Raw genomic sequence first — 22755 nt, 5'->3', positions numbered from 1 at the left:
ATTTTATCTGTGTTTTTGTCATAATTCATACAGAATAAATCTATGAGATTTTAAAAAATCGTAATATCTATAATATTTAATTTATCTCTTTCTTATAATTATTTTACACTGTTCCTATATCAATTTTAAAAATAAAACTAATGTATGTGATACAACTAATTTTGTTTAAAGAGAAATCTGAGAGTGGACATGTTTATTTTAAAGCAAATTCATGAATATCTCCGATACTACATTTATTTTAATGTCATTTTACGTTACATTATTTGGTTTTATTTATGTTTATAATATTCCTATGATAAACAAATAAAATACGACAAAAAAGATCAAATATAATGTCATTGTTAAAAAAATTTATTACAAAGAAATGTATTGTACATACAAACTAATATAACGTATTACATTTTAACTAAATATAATTACAATAAAATTCTTGATTAAATTAAAAACTATTTTATACAAATATTATACACTACTCACAAAAATTGGAGGAACACTTGATTTTTTATAAAATTAAAAATAAAACAAAGACTACAACAAAGCCAAATTAGATCCTAATGCTCAACTATAAAAACATAAGTTTATTATACAAACGTTTCGACTCTTACATATTAGATCATCTCAATGTTTAAATGAAATAAAATTTGAAATTAACAGCTCATTTGAAAAACAATAACTTGCCAATACTATGATAGACAGTACAAATAATAAAATATAAATGATAAAACGTGTTAACTTAATTTTTGATAAAAAATAGACAAAATTTAGACAGCTGTAACTTCGTCAAAAATGAACAAAATTTGAATTAAAAAAAAAGAATTTTAAATCTCTATTTTCGAAAGGTCACCATGTTTTTTGTTTAGTAATTTTTACACATAGAAAACTACGAGCTCAATTAAATAAGAAATCTTTAGCTCATTTTGTGGGATTGTACAAAAAAATCTGCGAAAATTTTTGACTTTCTCATGTAAAAACTTGAAGTTTTTCCTACAAAATCGTTTTTTAAAAACATTTCTACGAGTTTTCGTTACTGAAATATCGTGGATCGAGTAAAAAGTGCACTTTGACTTTGATTGCTCATAACTCTGTTAAAAAACATCGTATCTCAACTTTAAAAAAAGATTCTTGAAGTTAGAACTTTGCTCTATTTAATAGTGTAATTGCCAAATTTTTTTAGAAATACGTAAACATGATAAAAACTGATTAAATGTATCATAAAAATTAGCAACTTTTTTCCTTTTTTATTTTTATTCAGAAAAAAAAGTGTGGATCAACAAGAAAAATTTATTTTTTTTTTTGTGCTTATAAGTATCCTGCATTTACAAAAAGTTTGCCGAATAGCTATGAGATCTCTTTCGTGATGGCCACTATGGTTTTATGATGCGAACGTATAAAAATGAAAAATTGCTTAATTTCAGTATAAAAAACAAAGAAAATAAATAGTAAAGTTAATTAACGTTGAAAAATCAGTTTCCAGTGCATTATGCTGATCTTTACCAAGTGTCAGTACGAATAAGTTTGTCTATTATTTACTTCACTGAAATTTGAAAAAAATACCACTGACGTTAGCGTTATCGCTAACAAATCGAGGAGGTCTAATACATGATAATGCACGACCGCACACTGCTCATTACATAATAGTTTCTAAGAAATCATAGAATCATAATATTATTGCATCCGCCGTTGAGTTTCGATTTAAATCCAATTGAGCATGTTTGGGATATGTTAGAACGTAGAGTATACGAAAACTATCCCAACATCGCTGATTTAGCTTCGCTTATCAGAGCCTTAGGCCGGGTTCGTACCTTGACGAAAAAACGGAAAGCGGAAAAGCGGAAGCCAATCGGAACTCACAGTAGTAGTAGGCGGTACATTCCGCTTGTCTGCTTCTGTCTTTCCGCGAGTTCTGATTAGCTTCCGCTTTTCCGCTTTCCGTTTTTTTTCCGTCCAAGTGTGAACCCGATCTTACACGAACCTGGCAGTAAATTTCTCAAACAGCTATATGCCGTTGTATCAATATGCGAAACCGATTGTGTGCAGTCATTTTGAATAGAGAAGGAAACAAGCGTTATTAAATTTATCTCTTCAGGAAATGTTACGATATACTGCTGATATTGAAAACCTATAATTAAAATTACGTGTACTCTAGATTTTCGATACTGGCAGTATTGAAACACATCCTGAGTCTTAATCTTTTTTATGCATGCATTTCAAACACACACACACACACACACGCGCGCGCGCGCGCGTGCACAACATATACAACGAAACGTAAATCCGACCGTGCGACCTCCTCGTGATACACTTTGGATAACGCTAACGTCGGTGATATTTTTGCAAATTTCAGTAAAGGAAGTAATAGACAAACTTATCCGTATTGACACTTGGTAAAAATCAACGTAGTGACGATACACTGAACATTGATTTTTTTTAACGTTAATTAAACTTTACTGTTCATTTTCTTTATTTTTTTACACTAAAATTAAGCGATTTTCCATTTTTTTGTACGTTTCGTATCATAAAACCATGGCCATCACCAGAAAGAAATCTCATAGCTATTCGGCAAATTTTTTGTAAATGAAGGATTAAAGGCACAAAAAATCGTGAAAAATAAATTTTTATTGATTCACACATTTCTTTCGTGACTAAATATAAAAAAAAAGAAAATTGCTAATTTTTACGATATCTTTAATCATTTTTTATCATCTTTACGTGTTTCTTAAAAAATTTGGCAATCACGCTATTAAATAGAACAAGTTCTAGCTTCAAGAATCTTTTTTTAAAGTTGTGATACGATGATTTTTAATGATGGAATCATGAGCAATCAAAGTCAAAATGCTCATTTTTTATTCGATTTGATTCAATATTTAATAATGAAAAATCGTAGAAACGTTTTTAAAAAATGATTTTATAGGGAAAACTTGAAGCTTCTACATAAGAAAGTCGAAAAATTTCGCGAGATTTTTTTGTACGTGACATGCCCACAAAGTGAACTGAAGATTTCTTATTTAGTTGAGCTCGTAGTTTTCTATGTGTAAAAATTATTAAACTCACAGAAAATAAAAAATCATGATGACCTTCCAAAAATAGAGATTTCAAGCTTTAAAATTTTTTTTTAATTCAAATTTCGTTCATTTTTTATGAACTTACAGCTGCCTAAATTTTGTCTATTTTTTATAAAAAATTAAGTATTCCTCTAATTTTTTGTGTGTAGCGTATATTTTTATTTTAAATATCCAGACAAATTTTAAGTATCCAAAAATTTTAATGTACAAATGCATTAAAATGTAGAGCTCTTTTCTTTAATGTATGACTTTTTTCATTTTTTTAATAGAATCCATTAAAATAATTTAAAAAAAATAACCGTACGTGTATCCATAGCAACTTGTCACGCACTTGTCCCTCTTTTTTCAACACGTCAAAACTCGCGACTTCTTTTCGGCGGTAATGCAAAATCCGCTTTAAAAAAATCTCTCATTAAGTTTAACGATGATCTTTTGACAGTAAATGTCGTGTTATCTAAATTAGCGTCTAAACAAAATTAATAATGAAAAAGAGGTAAGCATTATGAGAAATACATATGTCAATAAATATAAAAAATCTCTCACGCTGGAAAGTTTGCTTTAGGAAAGTTTTAATTGAGAAGAATTCTGGACACAAAGAATCATTTGCACGTCCGAGCGTGGTGAGCTTACGATCTGTCATCACGGGTCATCAAAGACGATCGCAATCTATGAAATCGCCATCCGTACAGAATTTGCACAATTCAAATTCGTCGGATAAAGTCACCAAAGTTACAGACGATCGAATGGTATTACCGGACGAGATGCAATCTTCGAAAACTAGATTCAGTTCTCGCAACAGATCGAAAGAGACACGTTCAACTTCTTCGTCAAGGCTCAAGAGTTTTCCTGCCGAAGAGATAAAAAAACTAGATAATTCGCCAATGTTTACACCTGAGCCAATTGCTGCTTTCATACAGCAAGATCCTCAAGCAAATGGAACTTTTTATACAAATCCCTTCAGCAAAAATAATAATGGTCATGGTGATGCGATTTCTATTCAATTGTCGCCACATCAACAATCAAAAGTAAATTCTATAGAAATTCTTTAAACTTTTAGTTTTATAATTTAATACTATATTAATATATATTAGAAGAGAGAGAGAGAGAGAGAGAGAGAGAGAGAGAGACTAATCTTAAAAATATTATGTAAATTTATATTTCAAAACATTTATTTATTTAAAAAAAAATTATTGCGATAAATATTTTCGCTGGAATTAATTTAATTTATAACATTGACTTTTTATCAACAAACTATTATATTTATACTATTATATTTATTATGAAATTTTATAAAAATTTGGTTTTTATATAGCACAGAAATACGTTATATATAATATTATAAACTTAAATAATTAAATAATTTTACAAATAAAATTAATGTATTTTTAGTTGCAAAATACATATAGCACAAGTCAGCAACAGGTTGTCGCTAACCATCGGGAGATTTGTCAAACAAATCCACAGTCTGAAAGCTTACTGACTCGACGAATCGCATCTCCCGAAAGACAAGCGCATCGTCCTTTCGTGCCAAATATCCCCCAAGGAGCAGTAGTCTACGATCGATCACTTCGAAGCTCGTCTGCGATAATTAATCAGCCGGTAATTACACAAATCCCTTCGACACTAGTCGCGATGCCACAAATGCAAGGATCTTCGACTGATTCGCACATAGTTGTCGGCCAAAATCCCAATGAACCTTCAGCGCCTGACAGTCAGTGCCAGAAACAATTGGTCAATGATCGAAATGCAGTTAATAACAGACAAATGTTCATGCAGCAACAAAAGCAAGCATTAATCGAACAAAATACTAGTGCGCCACTAAACGATCAGACAGCGGGTAACTGTCAAAATCTTTATCATGCTCAGTTTCATGCTCCATTTCAACGGAATCTACACCAGATCAATCAGCAAACACAGCAGAACTATCATCAACAAATGTTGCCGCAAGGACTCAATCAAATGCAATCAATATCCAATCTGCAACAACATATACGCAATAATTCAGTAACGCACTGCGGTTATTACAATCAACAATTGCCTATCGTGCCAGTCTTTGCACAAGGAATGACTTCTCCGCAAGACATGATAACGAATCGAATGAGATCAATGCATCATAATTTACCCATCCATCAACAGAATCTTGGATATCCTGTTAACTTCCAACCTACTTGGCAACAAAATCATAAATGGATACAAATAGCGAATCAAAATCAACAACATTTGCAGCCACCGTCACAATGGCAGTATTATTATCAAACACGCGATCCAACCAATTTCAATCAGAAAAATTCTGGGAGTCAAAATCAATCTAATCAATCAATCAATCTATCACAGAATCAGGCAAATTATAAACCTGATCAATCATCCATGGAAACTCTACGAGAAGAAAAGAAGACACTGCAATTTACGTCTGACATGATTCGCGATCAGGAATTGTTAGTTTCTACCATGAGGCAGCAAGGTATACCTGAGGAAGTAATGCGCCGTCAATTTGCAGCGTTACTGAATGAGCAAAAAAGACAACTAGCTTATATCGCGCAGTTTCAACGAAATATTCCGGAGGAAATCAAGAGAACTCGACTCGTGCGAAGAAGAACAGAAAAGGACGAGAAACCGGAATGGATGATGCACATCACGCCACCGCGTATATCATACAACGATATTGAAAGAATGAAAGCACAACAAAAAGCTTTGAACGAACAATATCTGATGAATAAATCGTTGGAAAATATGAATAAAATAGTGGCTGATCAACAAAAAAATTATCATCAATCAAAAAAAGAAGAAATATGTAGCCAAGAGTTGCCTCAGCAAATGTATGGTCAGGTCAATCCTTATCAGCTATGGCAAACAACTAATTGGCCACATAGAAGTGATCAAATATCATGCGGTCATACCGCTTGTTACCCATATAATCATCAGCAAAATGCATCGAATAATGTGTGCCGTCCATTAAATCCAACTTTTAAATATGCACAATATCCATACAATATGCGTTATAATCCATATTTTCCGCATTCTGAGCCACAAGAAGTTTGGTCCAAGGAACATAATATGAATTCATTAAATCCGGTTGATAATCAAAAAATTTCAATGGAACCCGCGTACTATTATCAACAAAGCATGAGAAACTTCCAGCATGAGAAGCCTGCAGAAACTTCCAGTTTGCTCAAAATGCGAGTATACAAGGAAATAATCCGTCCTCAGAAACGCAATAATGGCTTGCAAGATCTAGATAGCATTCAGAAGATGCTGGAAACGATGAAGGATTCTAGAAGTAGGAAGGGTCTCGAATATCTCGCCAATTTGACCAAAAAGAAACCTATCGTTAAACTGAACGGTATTCAGGGTTCCCACGAGATTCCGGAAGACATGCAACAGCGACCATCGATAGAAACCCACTTGCAATCTCAGAAAAGAATATTAGCAAATGGTTTGGAAAATGGCAGGAATCCAAACAATCCACCGTTACGTATCTTGCGACCTAAAAAAGCTGATGAACCTTTAATGATAGAGTACCCGCGGCAAAAGCAAAGCACTAGAAACTATTACAATATGCAGGCAGAAAAGGAAAACGGTATGATGGAGATTTTGCAAAACCAAGATGCACTTTCCCACGTACAGAATGAATCAATTTCTTATGATCGACAGAACAAACCTATGACAGAAGGATGTCACAGGAACAATAACATAATCCAATACAAAGGAAATGTCTCACCTCATTATCATCAGATGCAGCAATACTATCTTAATGAACAAAACCTGCAGAGTCACAATGGCGGTCAGGGTGACGTCGCATGTATGCAACGGCCGAATGCACCCGACGCGATGAGAATCGATCGCGCTGGCGGTGATACCGGAGAGAAACCGAACACTGAAGACGCGAAAAGAATGGGCAGTGTGCAGGCGATGCAGGGAACGAATGCTTACAGCCAACCGGAAATCCACGAGACAAGGACCATCGGAGGTATCACGTATCTTGCCAGGAAGCCCGAGTGTGCCCTTAACAATCATGTTGTTTCACCGGATAAATTAATCGCGAACGGACACGTGTAATCTCCAAAAATATTTTAGGAACTATTTAAATTTTCATTCCACTTAGTCCATTTTGTGTGATTAAGTTTAATCTCCAATCTTTTGTATTAAAAATTTATTATATAATTAATATATTCTCATTGAAAGAAATGCATATGAGATATATATAAGTACTATTTAAAACTATTCTTTTCGTATCTATTATGTGTTCGTATTTTTTATTTTGTAAATGTGAGGCATGTATTACTTTATACATTGTAAATTAATATCTAGTTATAAATTTGACTAGATTAGATAATAGATACGCAAAATCATTTGATAAAATCTGACAAAAATTAAATGTATAGATCAATAATTGATTTGATCTTATTTGTATATTTAAATTATCTCAAAAAAAGAACGTTATTTATGTGTGACTAACATGATAAATTGTATGATGAAAGGAGAATGTAACATTTTTTTTACGTCAATGTGCGAATATATGTTATAACTTTAAAGTTTTATTTTCCTATTTTTATTTATATTATATGTACATTTTTATGGGAATTTTATTCTTTGATATTGCGTTGCGTATATTTCATGGAATACTGACAAAAAATGTATAACTTTTTAAAAGTGTAACAAATAAATTTGTAAACATATTAAGTCCTATTCAATCTAAGATACAATAATAGATATTAGTAATATTATAATATAATATTGTAAATTGTAATAGAATTGGCTAAATCAATTTTCTTTATAAGCATTAGAGAGAAATAATTAACATTTTTCTTTTAATTTAATTTCTGACACAATTTGAAGTAAGTAATATAGTACAAAATCGATTATTAAACATTGCAGAGAGAAAAATCTGTCATTAATATGAATTCACATCGATCTTCCAAGCTTTGGCACACGAACTAAATTTACTGGTAATAATATTATAACAAAGTTCAATAAGTGATTCACTAGACATGGATAGGTGTCAGCATAAACGAAATTATATGGACGAAATGTATAATATTATACGTAAAATAGAAAGTTTGTAAGTAATATATACATATATCTATGATTTCTAAATGATATAGCTACTGCATTTACAGATTCACAAAATAGAATATCTGATCAAATGAAATCTTCAATACATTAAAGAAAACGGAATATTCTCTATTTTCTGTTCGCTAGGAAGCCCGAGCCCGAGGTGTGCAATATAAGCTGCCCTCCTCTAGGATGTCCTCAAGGACCCTGTCCGGGAATATGTTACTCAAAAGGAGTCTTTCTTGATCCTTGCTGCGTGTCGAGAATAGCATGTAGATCGTCACTCCAGCCATTTCAACGTTGCATGTCACGATGTTTAAATGACTATGCATGCAATGACAATGTAGTTCGCTTGCCGTATTATGGCTCTTCATCGATTATAAATCGAGGAAACCCACATAATCAAAATAGTGATTGTTTCAATCCTCATCAATCAGGATTCCAACAAGCTTCTCACTCTTCGTCTCATAATCTTACATCGACTACTTTCCCTCGTTGCACTGGATCCGTGCAATGTTTGTAGTTGAGTCCGAAGATATAGTTATACTTGTATTATGAACAAATATTTCTTTTCCCATTAAAGAAATTAACGTAAAGAATCCAGATTACTTAGAGAAATTGTGCATTTTATTCTATTCTTTCGTTATTACGGTCCTATTGTATGATTTTTGTTTAATCAAATATTCCATGTAATGAAATTAATTTTAATAATTACGAGAAAATAATAAAAAAATGTTTTTAATGTAATTGCATTATTTCATTATATCTCCGCTTTCAATATTAAAAATAACTACTTTTCAGGTAGATTATACCATGGTGTATAATCCATGATGTAAATACATGTATTATACGAAAAGTTTATATATACATGCTTTGATTTACATGCTTAAAATTTACAAAATTAATTACAATTTCATCAGTGTGATGGAATTAATAGATTTCCTACAATAAATTATTAACTAAGGTTTAAGTCTTAAGCTGTAAGAAATTGATCAATCACAATCAAATGTGAGAAGAATAATCGATTATGATTAGTCAATTTCTTACGGCTTTACAGCTTAGGGCTTCTTAAAGTAAGGTTGTAGACTTAAACTTAAAGCCTGCGGCACACGATGCTTATTTCCTGCTGGATTATTAACTGGATTAGAATCTTGTCACTGTATTGGCTGCGATGCTATCAGTGCCAGCATCGCTCCTTACATGTCTACAGCCTCTACTGTTCATTGTAGACACTTTATGATTAGCTAATACTTGGTTTATGCTTCGATCTTAACCCTAAAATTCTAAAATGTCAGCCAATAAGACTGCCAGTCTTAATTGGTCCTAACTAAAATCTGTATTCCATTAGCTGGATTTTAGGATTAAGACCAAAGCATAAACCAAGCATAATTTGCTTACTGCTTAGACCTAATTACACCAACATTACTATAATGCGTGGTCTAATAGCAGTATCAGTAATGGATGAGGCTGTAAGAGTAAAAAATTGACCAACACACAGTTGATTATTCTTCTCACATTTAACTATAATTGGTCAATTTGTTACTCTTACAGTCTCATCTACTACTTCTATTGCTATAGATAGACCACACATAATAAAATGAGGCCTCAGGCTGCGGTCAAAGTCTCACTACAAATGCTTTGAAGCATTTGATTGACCAATTAGAAAAAAGGAGATATTCTTTGTTAATGTATTAATTATGTATTTACTGAAGATGGCTAAAACCTATAGCCGAAACATTCAAATTACATCTTTTAATACACATTATACTATTAATAATTATATAAATATTATGTAGATTGCACACCTCTTACCGCGCTGACTCCAAAGTAGCCCCCTTAAATCTGTATTATATTTTAGAAAAAAGAATTTTACAAATTGGATCAATCAAAAATTACTTTAAAGCATTTATAGCATCGCATTGACCGTACCCTAAAATAAAAAATCGATTTTAGAGTTTAAAATCGATTTTTCATTTTTTTTTTAATTTAGACATAAAAAAATAGTATATTTAACTACTTTCAGTTTGAATATTAATGTTATGCTATGAATGCGTATGTATCAGCTAAAAAATATCATTTTAATTAAAGTCAGTGATTCTAATAAAAAAAGCATCTCTTTTGTAAAATAATGTAAACATCATTTCCATAGAATTTTAGTTGTAAAAAATGGACGACAGAGAAAAAGATCTCGTCACATATTACCCAATCAAACATAATTCTGTGGAAATATTTGCGACTATAATTGGCAAATCACGCGATCAGATGGAAGTTAGTTTAATATTTGAAATAAAATAATAACAATGTTTTACGTTTGCAACGTTTATCAATTTCATTAATATTCTTGTAGTGTAGTATGACTCCATCGGAATATATCAAACAGATGTTAATGTGTACTCAAGAAAGAATCAATTATTTGCTGAAACCAGGTCGCAATATAAACATACAATCTTTATATTACAATTGTGGAAGTCACTACTTTAAAGTTTCGCCTAGTATTGTTCTTTTTCAACGATTTGTTCCTGGCAATTTGTACAATATGACGCTCACGATTCAAAACTTGACAAAAGTAAATCTTTTCTATTCTAATCATACATCTTGTTAATATTTAACTAACATATCAAATTCTGTTGCGCTAACTCTCTTCACGATTGTTATATAATATTCACGTGGAGCTTAACCTCCATTTTCTAAATATTGCATCAAAGATGTCACGGTCCCTGAAGCTCTCGCGCGACCCCGATCCTTTTTTTTCCGTGGAATATCGTGGATCAAATTACAGTACTATGATAGCGCCAGGACTCGTTCAAATTTATAACGTCAGATTCAGCCCGTCAGAGAAGCGGGATTACGAATATTATATCAAATTTATCAGTGATATCGAAGTCTTCATGGTACCAGTAATCGGTGAGAAAGGAAATTATATTATATTATAATCACGTATGGTCACGTAACACAGAATAATGCAGATTATATTGTTCTAGCCATCGGTTTGAGACCTATTCTAGACATTCCTGATCAGATCGAAATACCAGCTACTGCGGTAAAAATTCCCTCTTCGAAAACTATTCTGGTACGCAATATAGGAGATGCACCAGCGATCTTTAATTTTTGTTCAGAAAGGTAATGTTATATTCAGTTAAAAAGATAAACTTTAATAAACTATTATATTTCCAAATAAAAAAATTTGTTTATATAATACTTCAAATATAATGTATGTTGCTAAAATATTTTTAGAAAAACATTTTTTTTTAATATTAGACAACTACGCCAAAGCAATTTGATATATAGTAATATTTATTGTATATAGTATATATAGTAATTTTTATTGTATTAGTTCGTGTTTCTCAATTGAACCGTCAAAAGGCATATTGGGGGAAGAAGAAATGATGCAACTCACTGCTAATTTTTTATCTAAAAAATCTGGCGATTTTGAAGCAAATGTTTTACTTAATTATGAATCAGGTATTAAATAAAACTAACTTTATTGTTATGTATTACATCCGGGAATAGTCGTTTGGAGTATTTTTACATCCCAGCGGAGAAAAATGTTAATTATAAAATGTTGTGTATATAACAAGGACTCGGACCGAACTGAAATTGAAACCGAAAACCGCTTCGGAACCCTTTTGTTTAGTGAACCGAAACCGTACCCAAATTTTGCAAAGTTTATAATATCAAAACCGCAACCAAACTGGTAAATTTTGTGGTCTTTTCGGTTCTTTTTTTAGTTCTTAATTTTTATTTTTATCCTTGTTCTTAATCTTCGTTCTGCTTGTTCCTTCGTCCAAATCACCAATGTTTAATTTAGTATTACCATCGCTAGCTCTCTTAACAACCAGAATGTAAATACCTCCAACATCTCATAAGTAAGAAATCTGGTGGGATTGCGAGACATATTTAATATAAACTTTTTGAAAATTGTTAAGATAGTAGCATTTCTTTTATTTAGATCTTTCTCATCAACATGTTGCAAAAATTTATTCTAAATTATGAAATTCAAGAATACATATGTAATAAGACTTTATGTAATAAGTGAGATCTATCCATAAGAATCAAATAAGTTATAAGAAAGGACTGAAAGAAATATGCTTAAAATAATGTTTACATAATTTTTATTCAGAGTCACGTGATCAGTTGACGCCTCTCTTCGACTAGGCACTCTAGATTGAACGGATGAACACGCTCTCTCTTTCTCTCTCTTTCTCCTCCTTCCTCTTTTTTCTTAATAGAATCAATTTAAAGAATAAATAAAATAAAGTAAGTAGAAAAAAAAACCGTTAAAAAATCATAATTTTTACGGTTTCGGTTTTCTTTACTGATAAAAAAAAACCGAAACTGAAACTGAAACATTTATTTGATATTTTATTAAACTGGAACCGAATCCGAAAAAACCTTTCGGTCTGGATTCCTGATATATAGATACTTTAACAAATTTTTTCTTTTTTAACTGTTCTTTACACACCTTTAAATATGTTCTATCAAAAACCTGCAATAAAAGAGCATTATATTTATATCATTATAAAATATTTATTTTTTTAGAAATACTGTTACGAAAACATATTTATTCCATAATATTTGTTTGGTTTCTACTTACTTTTTTTAGAAAATTGTGATTATTATAAATCCATTATATTTATATTGTTCTCAAATATTAATAAATTGAAAAACAATCATTATATATGTATAATATGTTAATAATAATAATTGTTAATAATAATAATTTTAATTAGGGTGTAAAAGCATCCTATAAAATTCTCCTCTCTCTCTCTCTCTCTCTCTCTTTCTCTCTCTCTCTCTCTCTCTCTCTCTCTTTCTCTTTCTCTCTCTCTCTCTCTTCTCTATTTCTTTATTAATACAACAGTTAACTTTGCAACATAAATTTATATAATTAACAATAAATATGTGTACATAATAAATTCAAAATATATAAATTATAGGAGAAAAGCTCTGTTTGATGTTACGGAGTTCAGCAATAAATTGCACGATTCGAATTGACAGACATAGTGTCAGAATGGAAGACACTTATTTAGGCTTATCTAGAAGTAAAGTTCTAACGATACACAATAGAAGCGACTACGTCGTGAAATTCCAATGGATGCGCTTTAAAGACAATGATACCGATGTACAACGCAAAGAAGAGTATGCAAAAACAATTATTTCTCAAGTTAAAAATTTTTATTTTTATTTAGTTTTAGTGATTTCTCTTTTTGTGGCAGGTATAAAAAAATATTTCAACTGGTGCATAGAGTCGAAGTAGTACGTCGTGTCAATCTTGTTCATTACAATATTTGCCTGCCAGATATTCACGAGCTTGTCTGCCAACGGATTTATACAGACGAGATTGCTTCGTTGACGAATGAAGATTTTCGCTACAATCATACATCCTTCCTTCTTATACCTGAGGTGATCTTTTCTTAACTTACGAGAGAACCTCACAAAGTGTTAAATTTTGATTTTAATGAAACTTCGTGTACTTATAGCTTACATAAAAAGATGAATTTAGAAAAATATCAGTTGCGGCCATAAAATGGTTTGAAGAGGTGAAATTACCTCTTTTGTGTTAAGCGCGAAATTCAGCTTTTTCCGTTATATCTTGAAAACTATTCGAGATATCAAAAACTGTTTTATACAAAAGTTTTATCACAAAATGATCTCTATTCATTTGCATCAATAATATTTTTAATAAACAGTTTTTTTCAAATTAAAAAAATCTTTTTTATTTTTCAAAAATATTATTGATGTGGATGAATAAAGGTAATTTTATTGTAAAATTTTTGTATAAAACTTGTATAATTTTTTGATATCTTGAATAGTTGTCGAAATGTATTTTACCCCTTCAAACCTCAACTTCATTCATTTCTTTATAAAAGCTACGAGTATACAAAATTTTATTAAAATCAGAATTTAACACTTCGCGAGATTCCCTTAGCAGCTTTTGCAGCTTTTAATAATAACACATTTTAATTATAGTTTGCTTAATCTTATTGGTTTTAATTTATTTGTTGCTCTTATTATACCATTATTGAAAATGCATATCAGAAATATCATTCTAAAATTATATATATATATATATATATATATATGCTTTCAGGAAGGCGAAATTTGGCCACAATCTTCCGCAGATATCACGGTGATTTTTCGAGCCATGGAAGTAGGCGAGATATCGAGCGTCGCTTATCTTGAAGTCATGGGTCGTGAAGATAGAATACCCCTGAGGTTACAAGAAAACTAGTATAATGTTATCTTTAGAAACTTCCTTTTGCCTCGGAATTTTCTAGCTAATTTTGCGTCCCGTTGGTAGCCTTCACGGAACTGGCAAGGGACCAGTTTTACATCTCAATGTGATCACTATCGATCTTAGCAATATCTTCCTATGCTCCGTGCACAACTATGAGGTAACCCAGTAAATTTATCTGCATATACAAATTTTATAAAAATTTATAGAAAACTCTTATGTCGCAGTTTCACTCAATTTTTACGACGTCTTTTTGTATATATCATATATTTCATTTTTTCCATCTTTCTAAAACATATAATAATTAATTGTATAGATTGTAGCAGCAAATCATGGCCACATTTGTGGTACGTTGATTTATAAAGAAAGACCGACAGATTTTGGTGGCACTATTAGTATTACTCCAAATGCTCGAATGTTAAAACCGGACGAATATAAATCATTTAATTTATCATTTTCTTCAAATCGAAAAGGAGATTTTGTAGAGCGAATCGACTTCGTTATTAAAGAGAGTTTAGAAGTATTATCCTTACATATCAAGTAATTATTAATAAAATTTGAACAATCGCCATTACAAATAAAAAATTATAATTTTTTAAATTATTGTAGATTTTTGTAATCAAATATTAGATTTATTCATAAAAAAGTATTAATTTTATTCTTATTATTGGAAAGATCTTAAACACCATTTTTTTAAATTTACATATTTATTATTTCTCTGCGTCTAATATTTTTTCTAATTAATATTACTTAGCACAATATTATAACATGTTATCAAATTTATTTGTAGGGGATGTGTGATATGTCCAACGTTACATTTCGATAAGCATACTCTTGATTTTGACGAAACTGCTTTAGGTATATTGATTAGAATAATGAATGCAATTAAAAAACCGCAATTTTATATATGTATTTGCAGGATTTATCAAAAAACAGGAAATAAGTCTTCATAATTTATCTTTGGTACCCGTCACGTTCGGTGTAACTATAATGGAGGATGGTGATCAGATACCTTTGACTTACGAAGAGTTCGCTACATCTAAAGTGAAACCAAGTTTCCCGACTAATCCTCGCGAGTTTACGGTTATTCCACAGAAAGGGGTAGTGCAGGCACATAGTTCGCTTAAATTAAAGGTAAACTAAATGATGCCTTTATTTACAGGTTGTAATTGTTTGCAAGCAAAATACTAATTTGTATCTTCTAATACGAATATCATGTATAATATAAAACCAGTTTTTAATCTCTATATAATTACTTAAAAATTGTTTTTTAATTATTAAATAACTTAAAAATTTTTAACAACTTTAAAAAGTGAAATAATATCTTTATAATAAATGAATACTTGATATCTTTTTATTAAAAAATACAGGTATCTTATATAGCGAACGTGGTGCGAACTGGACGGACGAATATGCGAGTCGACATGTGCGATTCAGATTCGAATCCCATAATACTACCGCTCTCATTTTGTGGCGCTATTCCTTCTCTATCGATCAAGCCCACAGAAATCAACATTCGATTTTCTTTCATCAACTTTCCGTATTCTCGTTCCATCAATGTAGAAAATGACTCTAATTTAGATGGATATTTTTATATAGTACCGCAGACGGTAATTGTTAAATTAATTTTGAAAGATAAATTTATGCTTATCGTTTCGTAAATATAATTCAGAAATATGTTTAATATTTAAAATATATTTAATATTTAAAATAACACCTACAGTTATTCTAAGCTAACTGCATTAATATCGTTTTCCAGATATCCAAGAATACGCTTATTGTATATTCATTATCATCCTGTCAAGGTTTTCTAAAAGCACGACAATCGAAGACAATTGATATCACGATTATTACAAAAAAATTAGGCAGGCAGACGACAACATTAAAGTATAATAATTAGCTTAATAATCTTTTTAAAAAGTTAGAATAATTTAATTATATGTGATTCAAGAAAAAAAAATTCTGAAATTTTTTAAATTGGATATTTATAGAAATTCTCTGTGGAAATTTTGGATATTATTTTATGTAAAATATAATTTCTTATAAAAAACTTTTATTGTTTTAATTTTTCGTTGTCAGTATGTTAACAATGGGTGAACAGGCTCCAGTTACGTCTTGTGTGATTATTTGTAATGGCCAAGGACCAGTAATATCTGTGCAACCTATTTGTCTCAATTTCGGAGAGATACAAGTACTTCAAGATAAAGTTATGAGTTTTAACATAATTAACGACTCACCAATACCAGCGCAGTTTAAATTAACATCAGTAAGTACTTTTCAAATAAGTGAATAATAAATTTATAGAATGCATAAAGTATATAAAACATATTATGGAAATTATTTTATATTTTTTAGCCTAAGAAAAAGTCATCATGGCTCATTGAACCAATTTTTGGTGAAGTTAGACCGAATGATTCTGAGGAGATTAAAGTCAAACTATTTTTGCGCGATACTGGTAAATACATTGATAATATAATCGTCCATGTCATCAACAGTCGATCATTTTCCATTAATGTAATTGCGACTGGAATTGGTTGTAGCATCGTTTTTGAGCCGCAGATATTTCCAATATTCGATATGGGTTTTCTCTTTAGGTAAATCAAAATATTGAAAGAACTTTAACTCATTTGTATAACAAAGATAATAAAAATTATTTTTAAATTATTTATTCATATGATATTTTTAATTTATTTAATTTTAATAGCCATCAAAATTTGAGTCTGCCAATAACTATAAAAAATTTTGGCACGCGTCATTGTTACATAATATTGTCAAACGATCCAGAAGTTCGTATTCAAAAAAGTCAAACCTGGCCAAAGTAATTACATAGTTCCTACTTAAATTTTTATTTTAAGCTTTTTCTACTTTGTAATTAGGATATTAAAAACTTTTTGTTTTGCAACAGGAAGTTTCAAATTGAACCGTCCACCGTAGAAGTTCCAGCTGATGGTTCTAACATAGTTCAGTGCAAAATATGTTGGAATATGTAAGTTTGGGTTAAGCTTTTATGCTTTATAATAATAATCCCCCGCGAATCAGTTGAAAAATCAACATGGATTATATATGGGTATATTTCATATCCCATTTTGGTGCACAGTTTACCTGAGTTACAGTTATCTGAGATAATTAATTTTAAATTAAGAATATATATTATTGTATTCATAACATCTAACTTTGACCGATTATTGGCGTTCTATTATATCTATGTACTCATATCCTGTGCTATACTTTATTATAAATATACTATAATTTAGTATGATTGGTAATAACGCACTCTCCGATTGTACAAAACCAGTAACATGCGCGCAGTATTTTTTAAAAAATTATAGCAATTTATCTTGTTGGGATATCACACTCCATTATATTAATAACCAATATTATATTAATTACAATTGTACAATTTTATCATAATTTGTACCTTGATTTGTACTACTTTAAAATTAACCATTTTCACATGTAATTAAAATATTTAACAATATTTTAATTAAACAATAATATTAATATTTTAATTTAACAATAATATATCATGTTATAAAAAAAAAGAATATTTTAAAAGGATTTTTTATGATTTTTTTCTTTTTAATTCAATATTTTTTAATAATATTGTAAAATATTTCTGTGTTTACAATAAAGAAATGAAATCTTGACGGAAGATTGGTATATATTTGAGCAAATTTTTGGACAAGGAAAGCGAAAATTGATAGGAACTTCTACATTTAAAGCCACTTTTACGGAACCACGGATTGCATTCAACAAGAGAGAATTAACGTTTTGCATTGATATATGTCCCGAGGGAGAAAAGTTGCAACAGATAGGTAGAGAAAATTATATTAATATGTTCGAAACTATTTTAGCAATATAAACTATTCGGAAAAGTTGTGCAATATAATATTCTAGAGGGCATTCATGAGGTACTTGGCGTCAAAGTTTATTACATAATAAACAATTAGGATTTTCATATTAAATATTCTTATACAGCAATTTTCTTATACTAAATAAAATAATAATGATGTTCCTAATTTGCTAATTTTTAGATAAACTAATGGTGACAAATCAATCACGAATGAGTTTAAACGTTTTATTGTATATTGACGCTCCCTTTTATTTGATGAACAATAAGAAAAAGTTTGTACATAAAAAGAAAATTGTTTTGATAGACGGAACTACCACGATGATTCCGGTAAAATTTTCACCACATATAAAACTCGATTATCCTTATTCGCGACATTATAACGGCGTGCTCTGGTTTGAATATGAAGAGCATCCTATTAAGGTATTCAAAAATGTTTCTTGTAAAATTAATTAAAGCAATGCAAAAATATTTTCTAATTAATTTTAGAACAAAATTCAATGCAAAGGTGCGGTAAATTTCCCGAATATTACATTACATTGCAAAGATTTGATTATTAATAGTATTTTGGGTTCTACCGCCAAAAAAACATTGAGGATGACTAATAATGGACCAATTCCCGTAATATATAAATTTCTATGGGCCGGAGAGAGTATTGAGATTGAACGTGGAGCACATGATGTTGGAGTTGAGTTGCACCGATATACAAAAAAAAATATTTTATTATTTGTTACAAGTTATTTCCAATAATTTTCAATAATCCTGAATAACTAACAACGTACATTTTTTAACAGAATTCCACAAATCATTTACAATTACAAATTAATGCAGAAAATAATAAATTTAATCCCCGTTCCTACAATATTAAAAAGAAATCAGAGACTATCTTTCAGGAAATTGAAAAAAAAAATAAAATTCTCGAGTTATCAATTTCAACATCATATGGTATGTATTATTAAATATTTCTTATTAAAAATTTTAATGTTAAAATTAACTTATAATATTCCTTTAATACATATTTATTGTAAATTATTATTAATTAAACAATGTTTTATATTATTAATAACGCGATTTAGTTCATTTAGTGATTTCAAGAGCTTATATTTTTCATGCACATATTTTTCATCAGATTTATTATCAGAACTGCAAGAAGCTTCAGATTCAAAGAATTTGCTAATGCAAATTCGATCGGAAACGCTAGATGAAACACTCGAAAAATTAAAAAGTATTTTCATGTCAACGACAAAAACATCCTATTTACGGTGTCTAGATGATCCAGAAATTCTTCCTCATATAGATTCGAATTTCGAGCCACTTATGAAGGAACCACTCGATGATGTTCGTCTTTTTTCCAAATAAAATTCATTTAAATCAAATTAATATTTATTGTATATTGTAAATTCTTTACTATATTTAGAAATTATATTGCTATCTCTGCAGTAAATTAATATTTTAAAACTAATGACAAAGCTAACGATTTATATAGATACTTGACATCATCCCACACGAAGGCGTTCTCGTGCCATTTTCTTCGCAATATGTAAGCTTCATTTTCCATGCCTCCGAGCCTATGCAACTCAAAGTTGTCGCGCTTTGTGATGTTCTTCAGGGACCTACTGAAACAGTTAACGTATTTGCCAGCGCAGATGTCATTCGATATTCTGTTGACAAACAGATCATCGACTTTGGTCAACAAGTGAGTTATTTTTTAATTTCAATAATTACAGTACATATTTTTTAAGTATCTGCACTTTTTTATTTTTTTTTAAATAATAATTATTATATTTTTTATATTTTTTAATAATAGTTTTTATTTTAATAAAAGTTATTTTGCTATGTAATAAATTTAATATTGGAATGTAAGAAAACTAACAATGAAATAAAAAATTAATTTATGTTTGATTAGTTAATTTAATAATTCACTCTATTGTTTCATTTGAAGTTAATTTAACATTCAATCTAGTTTACTAATTTAATATATCGATCTACACCACAGTTATTCGGCGAATTGTGTCGGTCGAGCTTCACTTTGCAAAATCATAGCATGATATGTATGGATTATAAAATAAACAAGAGAAATTTAATATTCGAAACAAGCAATCTCGACTCTACAATCGGCGTATTAACAATTGAACCGAATAAAGGATCTATAGATCCTCTATCGTCATTAAAAATTACGATCGAACTTCAACCCATGCTGCTCGGCGCTTTTGAAATAGAGTTTGAGTTGCAAGTGTGTCACAATACAACATGCTATTTAATTCAACATTATATTTACACGATTATATTTTTGTTATGGACGAATCAGAAAATTATTATTTAATATACAATTATATATAAAATATAATTCAAACTATTATTATATAACATTATAATTATTATTAATACTTAGGTGACTCATGTAGATCCATTAATAATTACCACAAAAGGTGTTACAAGTTACCCACAAATTTATCCCTGCATCTCGCGTGATATTTTTAAACCTGTGAAATTGGGATACCGTGCGATTCAACTGCTAACTCCAAATTTTATCACGATGGTACGAAATTTTATATAAAAATGATAGAAAGATTTAATGCATGTCTTTCTACATTACAGAAAAAACAAGAAATACAAATACAATGTGATGTAGTTGACAATTCAAAGAGTCAAGTGCCTGAATGGGATGAGCGAATCTTATTAAGTAAGACAAAACATAATTGGATTATAATACAATGACAAAATACAATATGCAGTTAATAAATTTATTCAACTAATAAAAAGATCTTAAATAATTTTTAATAATTATTTTTAAGATGACGGCTGGGACTTAATTTCATATGCGGAAATATTTCCCAGTATCATCGACATTGAGATGTCTATTGACAGACTTTTGGCAACTCGACTTATTGAAGAAAATGCTATTTTGATAAAACATCCCATTTCGCATAAAAACGCTATTCCTTTTCTTTATACTCCTAAATATATCATAGGTACATGATTACAAAAAATATCAATTATTTTTAAATTGATTAATTCTATTACCTAAGTTAATTACCGAAAGAATACATAAAAATCAAGAAAAAATCATAATGATGTAAAAATGACTTTATTTTGATGCTTAAAGTCAATAAACAGTCAAATTTTGCAACAAAAAATCATTTTGACTTTTTCTTAACTTGGTTTCTGTACCGTAGGTACGTCTAAATAAACTGAAATTCGATCTGTAAATAAAGTAATTACGAGAGTAAACTAACAGTACTCATAAATAAATTAATAGTGCAAAAAATATTTTTAGACATGGGTTATATTGCGATCGATATCAAAACATGCTATTCAACAACGGTTGTCAATTACGGGCCTTGGAACGCGGAAGTTACAATGAAAAAATTAGAAAAGAAGCAACTTGAAAATTCCGGCATTCTTGTGCAATTTGAAAAGTCAACATTAACCGTTGGGAAAACTACGTGCCTGACTATTACGTGGCAACCGACAACAATTAAATATTGTGAAAGAAGCACGAGAGAACAGCACACAATTTATTTAGAAGTAAACTTAATTTATATTTTAACGTTTTTAAATAAAATTTAATTTAATTTAATCAAAATATTTGTGCATATTTAAAAATCATGATTTTAATGAAAACATTAGTAAGTATATTTTATATATATATATATATATATATATATATATATGTATATTATATATATATATATATATGTATATTTTATATATATATATATATATAAGGTATTTTAAATATATTAATGAATTAAACTAAATTACAATTTCTTGGTTAAACAGGTATCCCGTGGTTCAATTATTCCCATAATTATAAAAAGCATCATTACTTATCCATTCATAACTGTTAACACGAAATTATTAAATTTTCAAAATGTCATCGTAGGAGAATGTTTAATGATGAACGTTTTAGTGAAAAACGAGTACATATTTTTATTTAAACACACTTAAATCTTTTATCAATAGGATATATAATTTTTAAATTTTAATTTTCAGAGGTTTTATTAATTGTTATTGGGAAGCAAATATATTAACTCGTAAAAAATATGAAGATTGCCCATTTTATATTAATTATAAATCTAATCTTCTTATGCCTGGTCATTCGGATATCATCAATGTTTATTTCAAACCACGTAAAATGGTACTATTGTATATGTATAACTATACGCATATATATTAATGAAATTAAATGACTATGACATTGCTAATCATTTAGTGTCGCATGGAAGCAAATTTAAAAATCATTGTTAAAATGGGTTTGGAAACACAAGTGGTAACATTGCTTGGTCATGGAATCGAGTATAAATTGCGAATAAGCGATCTTGACATTAGTTTCCCACCTACAGTGATTTTTACCGAAGTATTGGAGAAAACGTTCACGATCGAAAATAAGTGCAATTATCCTGTAGAATTTTTCTGGCATCATCTGGACAGGTAATTAATAAAAATAAATTCGGCAGATTAGAAGCAAGAGCAAAATGAGAAGATAACGAGAAAACGTTTTTTATGTTTTTATAAAAATTCTTAAAAAACGGCTTTTCATTTCGTGAAAACAA

The 22755-nt window shown here is 29.7% G+C and overlaps 3 protein-coding genes and 1 long non-coding RNA gene across 7 annotated transcripts in view; 3 read left to right on the top strand and 1 right to left on the bottom strand.

The window, feature by feature from the left end:
• The window catches only part of LOC147907704 (uncharacterized), a 67282-nt gene that overhangs the window by 3197 nt on the left and 41330 nt on the right, over nucleotides 1-22755 (bottom strand). The window contains exon 1 of one of the 4 annotated variants that reach the window (XR_015546935.1): nucleotides 6781-6921. The exons of the other annotated variants lie outside the window; for them this stretch is intronic. This is a non-coding gene — a long non-coding RNA (uncharacterized LOC147907704). Of the gene's footprint in view, nucleotides 1-6780; nucleotides 6922-22755 lie in introns of those variants that run through there. 4 annotated transcript variants of the gene reach the window in all.
• LOC105153072 (uncharacterized) lies at nucleotides 2119-7253 on the top strand. The gene is made up of 2 exons (XM_087411886.1): nucleotides 2119-4087; nucleotides 4452-7253. Exons 1-2 carry the CDS (start codon nucleotides 3578-3580, stop codon nucleotides 7116-7118), a joined length of 3177 nt encoding a protein of 1058 aa, XP_087268012.1. The 5' UTR covers nucleotides 2119-3577; the 3' UTR covers nucleotides 7119-7253.
• Nucleotides 7337-8637, top strand: LOC105153073 (uncharacterized). Its single transcript, XM_011067703.2, has 2 exons — nucleotides 7337-8121; nucleotides 8262-8637. Exons 1-2 carry the CDS (start codon nucleotides 8051-8053, stop codon nucleotides 8635-8637), a joined length of 447 nt encoding a protein of 148 aa, XP_011066005.1. The 5' UTR covers nucleotides 7337-8050.
• The window catches only part of LOC105153077 (axonemal central pair apparatus protein HYDIN), a 51099-nt gene continuing 39163 nt past the window's right edge, over nucleotides 10820-22755 (top strand). The window contains 23 exon segments of the mRNA XM_087411979.1: nucleotides 10820-11018; nucleotides 11096-11234; nucleotides 13113-13253; nucleotides 13331-13517; nucleotides 14206-14345; nucleotides 14416-14509; nucleotides 14666-14889; nucleotides 15140-15207; nucleotides 15269-15483; nucleotides 15720-15959; nucleotides 16109-16236; nucleotides 16429-16615; nucleotides 16705-16943; nucleotides 17255-17335; nucleotides 17983-18164; nucleotides 19329-19537; nucleotides 19686-19895; nucleotides 20196-20432; nucleotides 20592-20738; nucleotides 20798-20882; nucleotides 20995-21171; nucleotides 21477-21727; nucleotides 22416-22633. Of these exon segments, the coding sequence (XP_087268105.1) occupies nucleotides 10820-11018; nucleotides 11096-11234; nucleotides 13113-13253; nucleotides 13331-13517; nucleotides 14206-14345; nucleotides 14416-14509; nucleotides 14666-14889; nucleotides 15140-15207; nucleotides 15269-15483; nucleotides 15720-15959; nucleotides 16109-16236; nucleotides 16429-16615; nucleotides 16705-16943; nucleotides 17255-17335; nucleotides 17983-18164; nucleotides 19329-19537; nucleotides 19686-19895; nucleotides 20196-20432; nucleotides 20592-20738; nucleotides 20798-20882; nucleotides 20995-21171; nucleotides 21477-21727; nucleotides 22416-22633 (3998 nt within the window).

This window comes from Acromyrmex echinatior, chromosome 12 (assembly GCF_024713525.1).
Source record: "Acromyrmex echinatior isolate Ae372 chromosome 12, ASM2471352v2, whole genome shotgun sequence".
Lineage (NCBI taxonomy): Eukaryota > Metazoa > Arthropoda > Insecta > Hymenoptera > Formicidae > Acromyrmex > Acromyrmex echinatior.
Note: the sequence above shows the minus strand (reverse complement) of the source record. Positions and strands in the feature narration are given on the sequence as shown.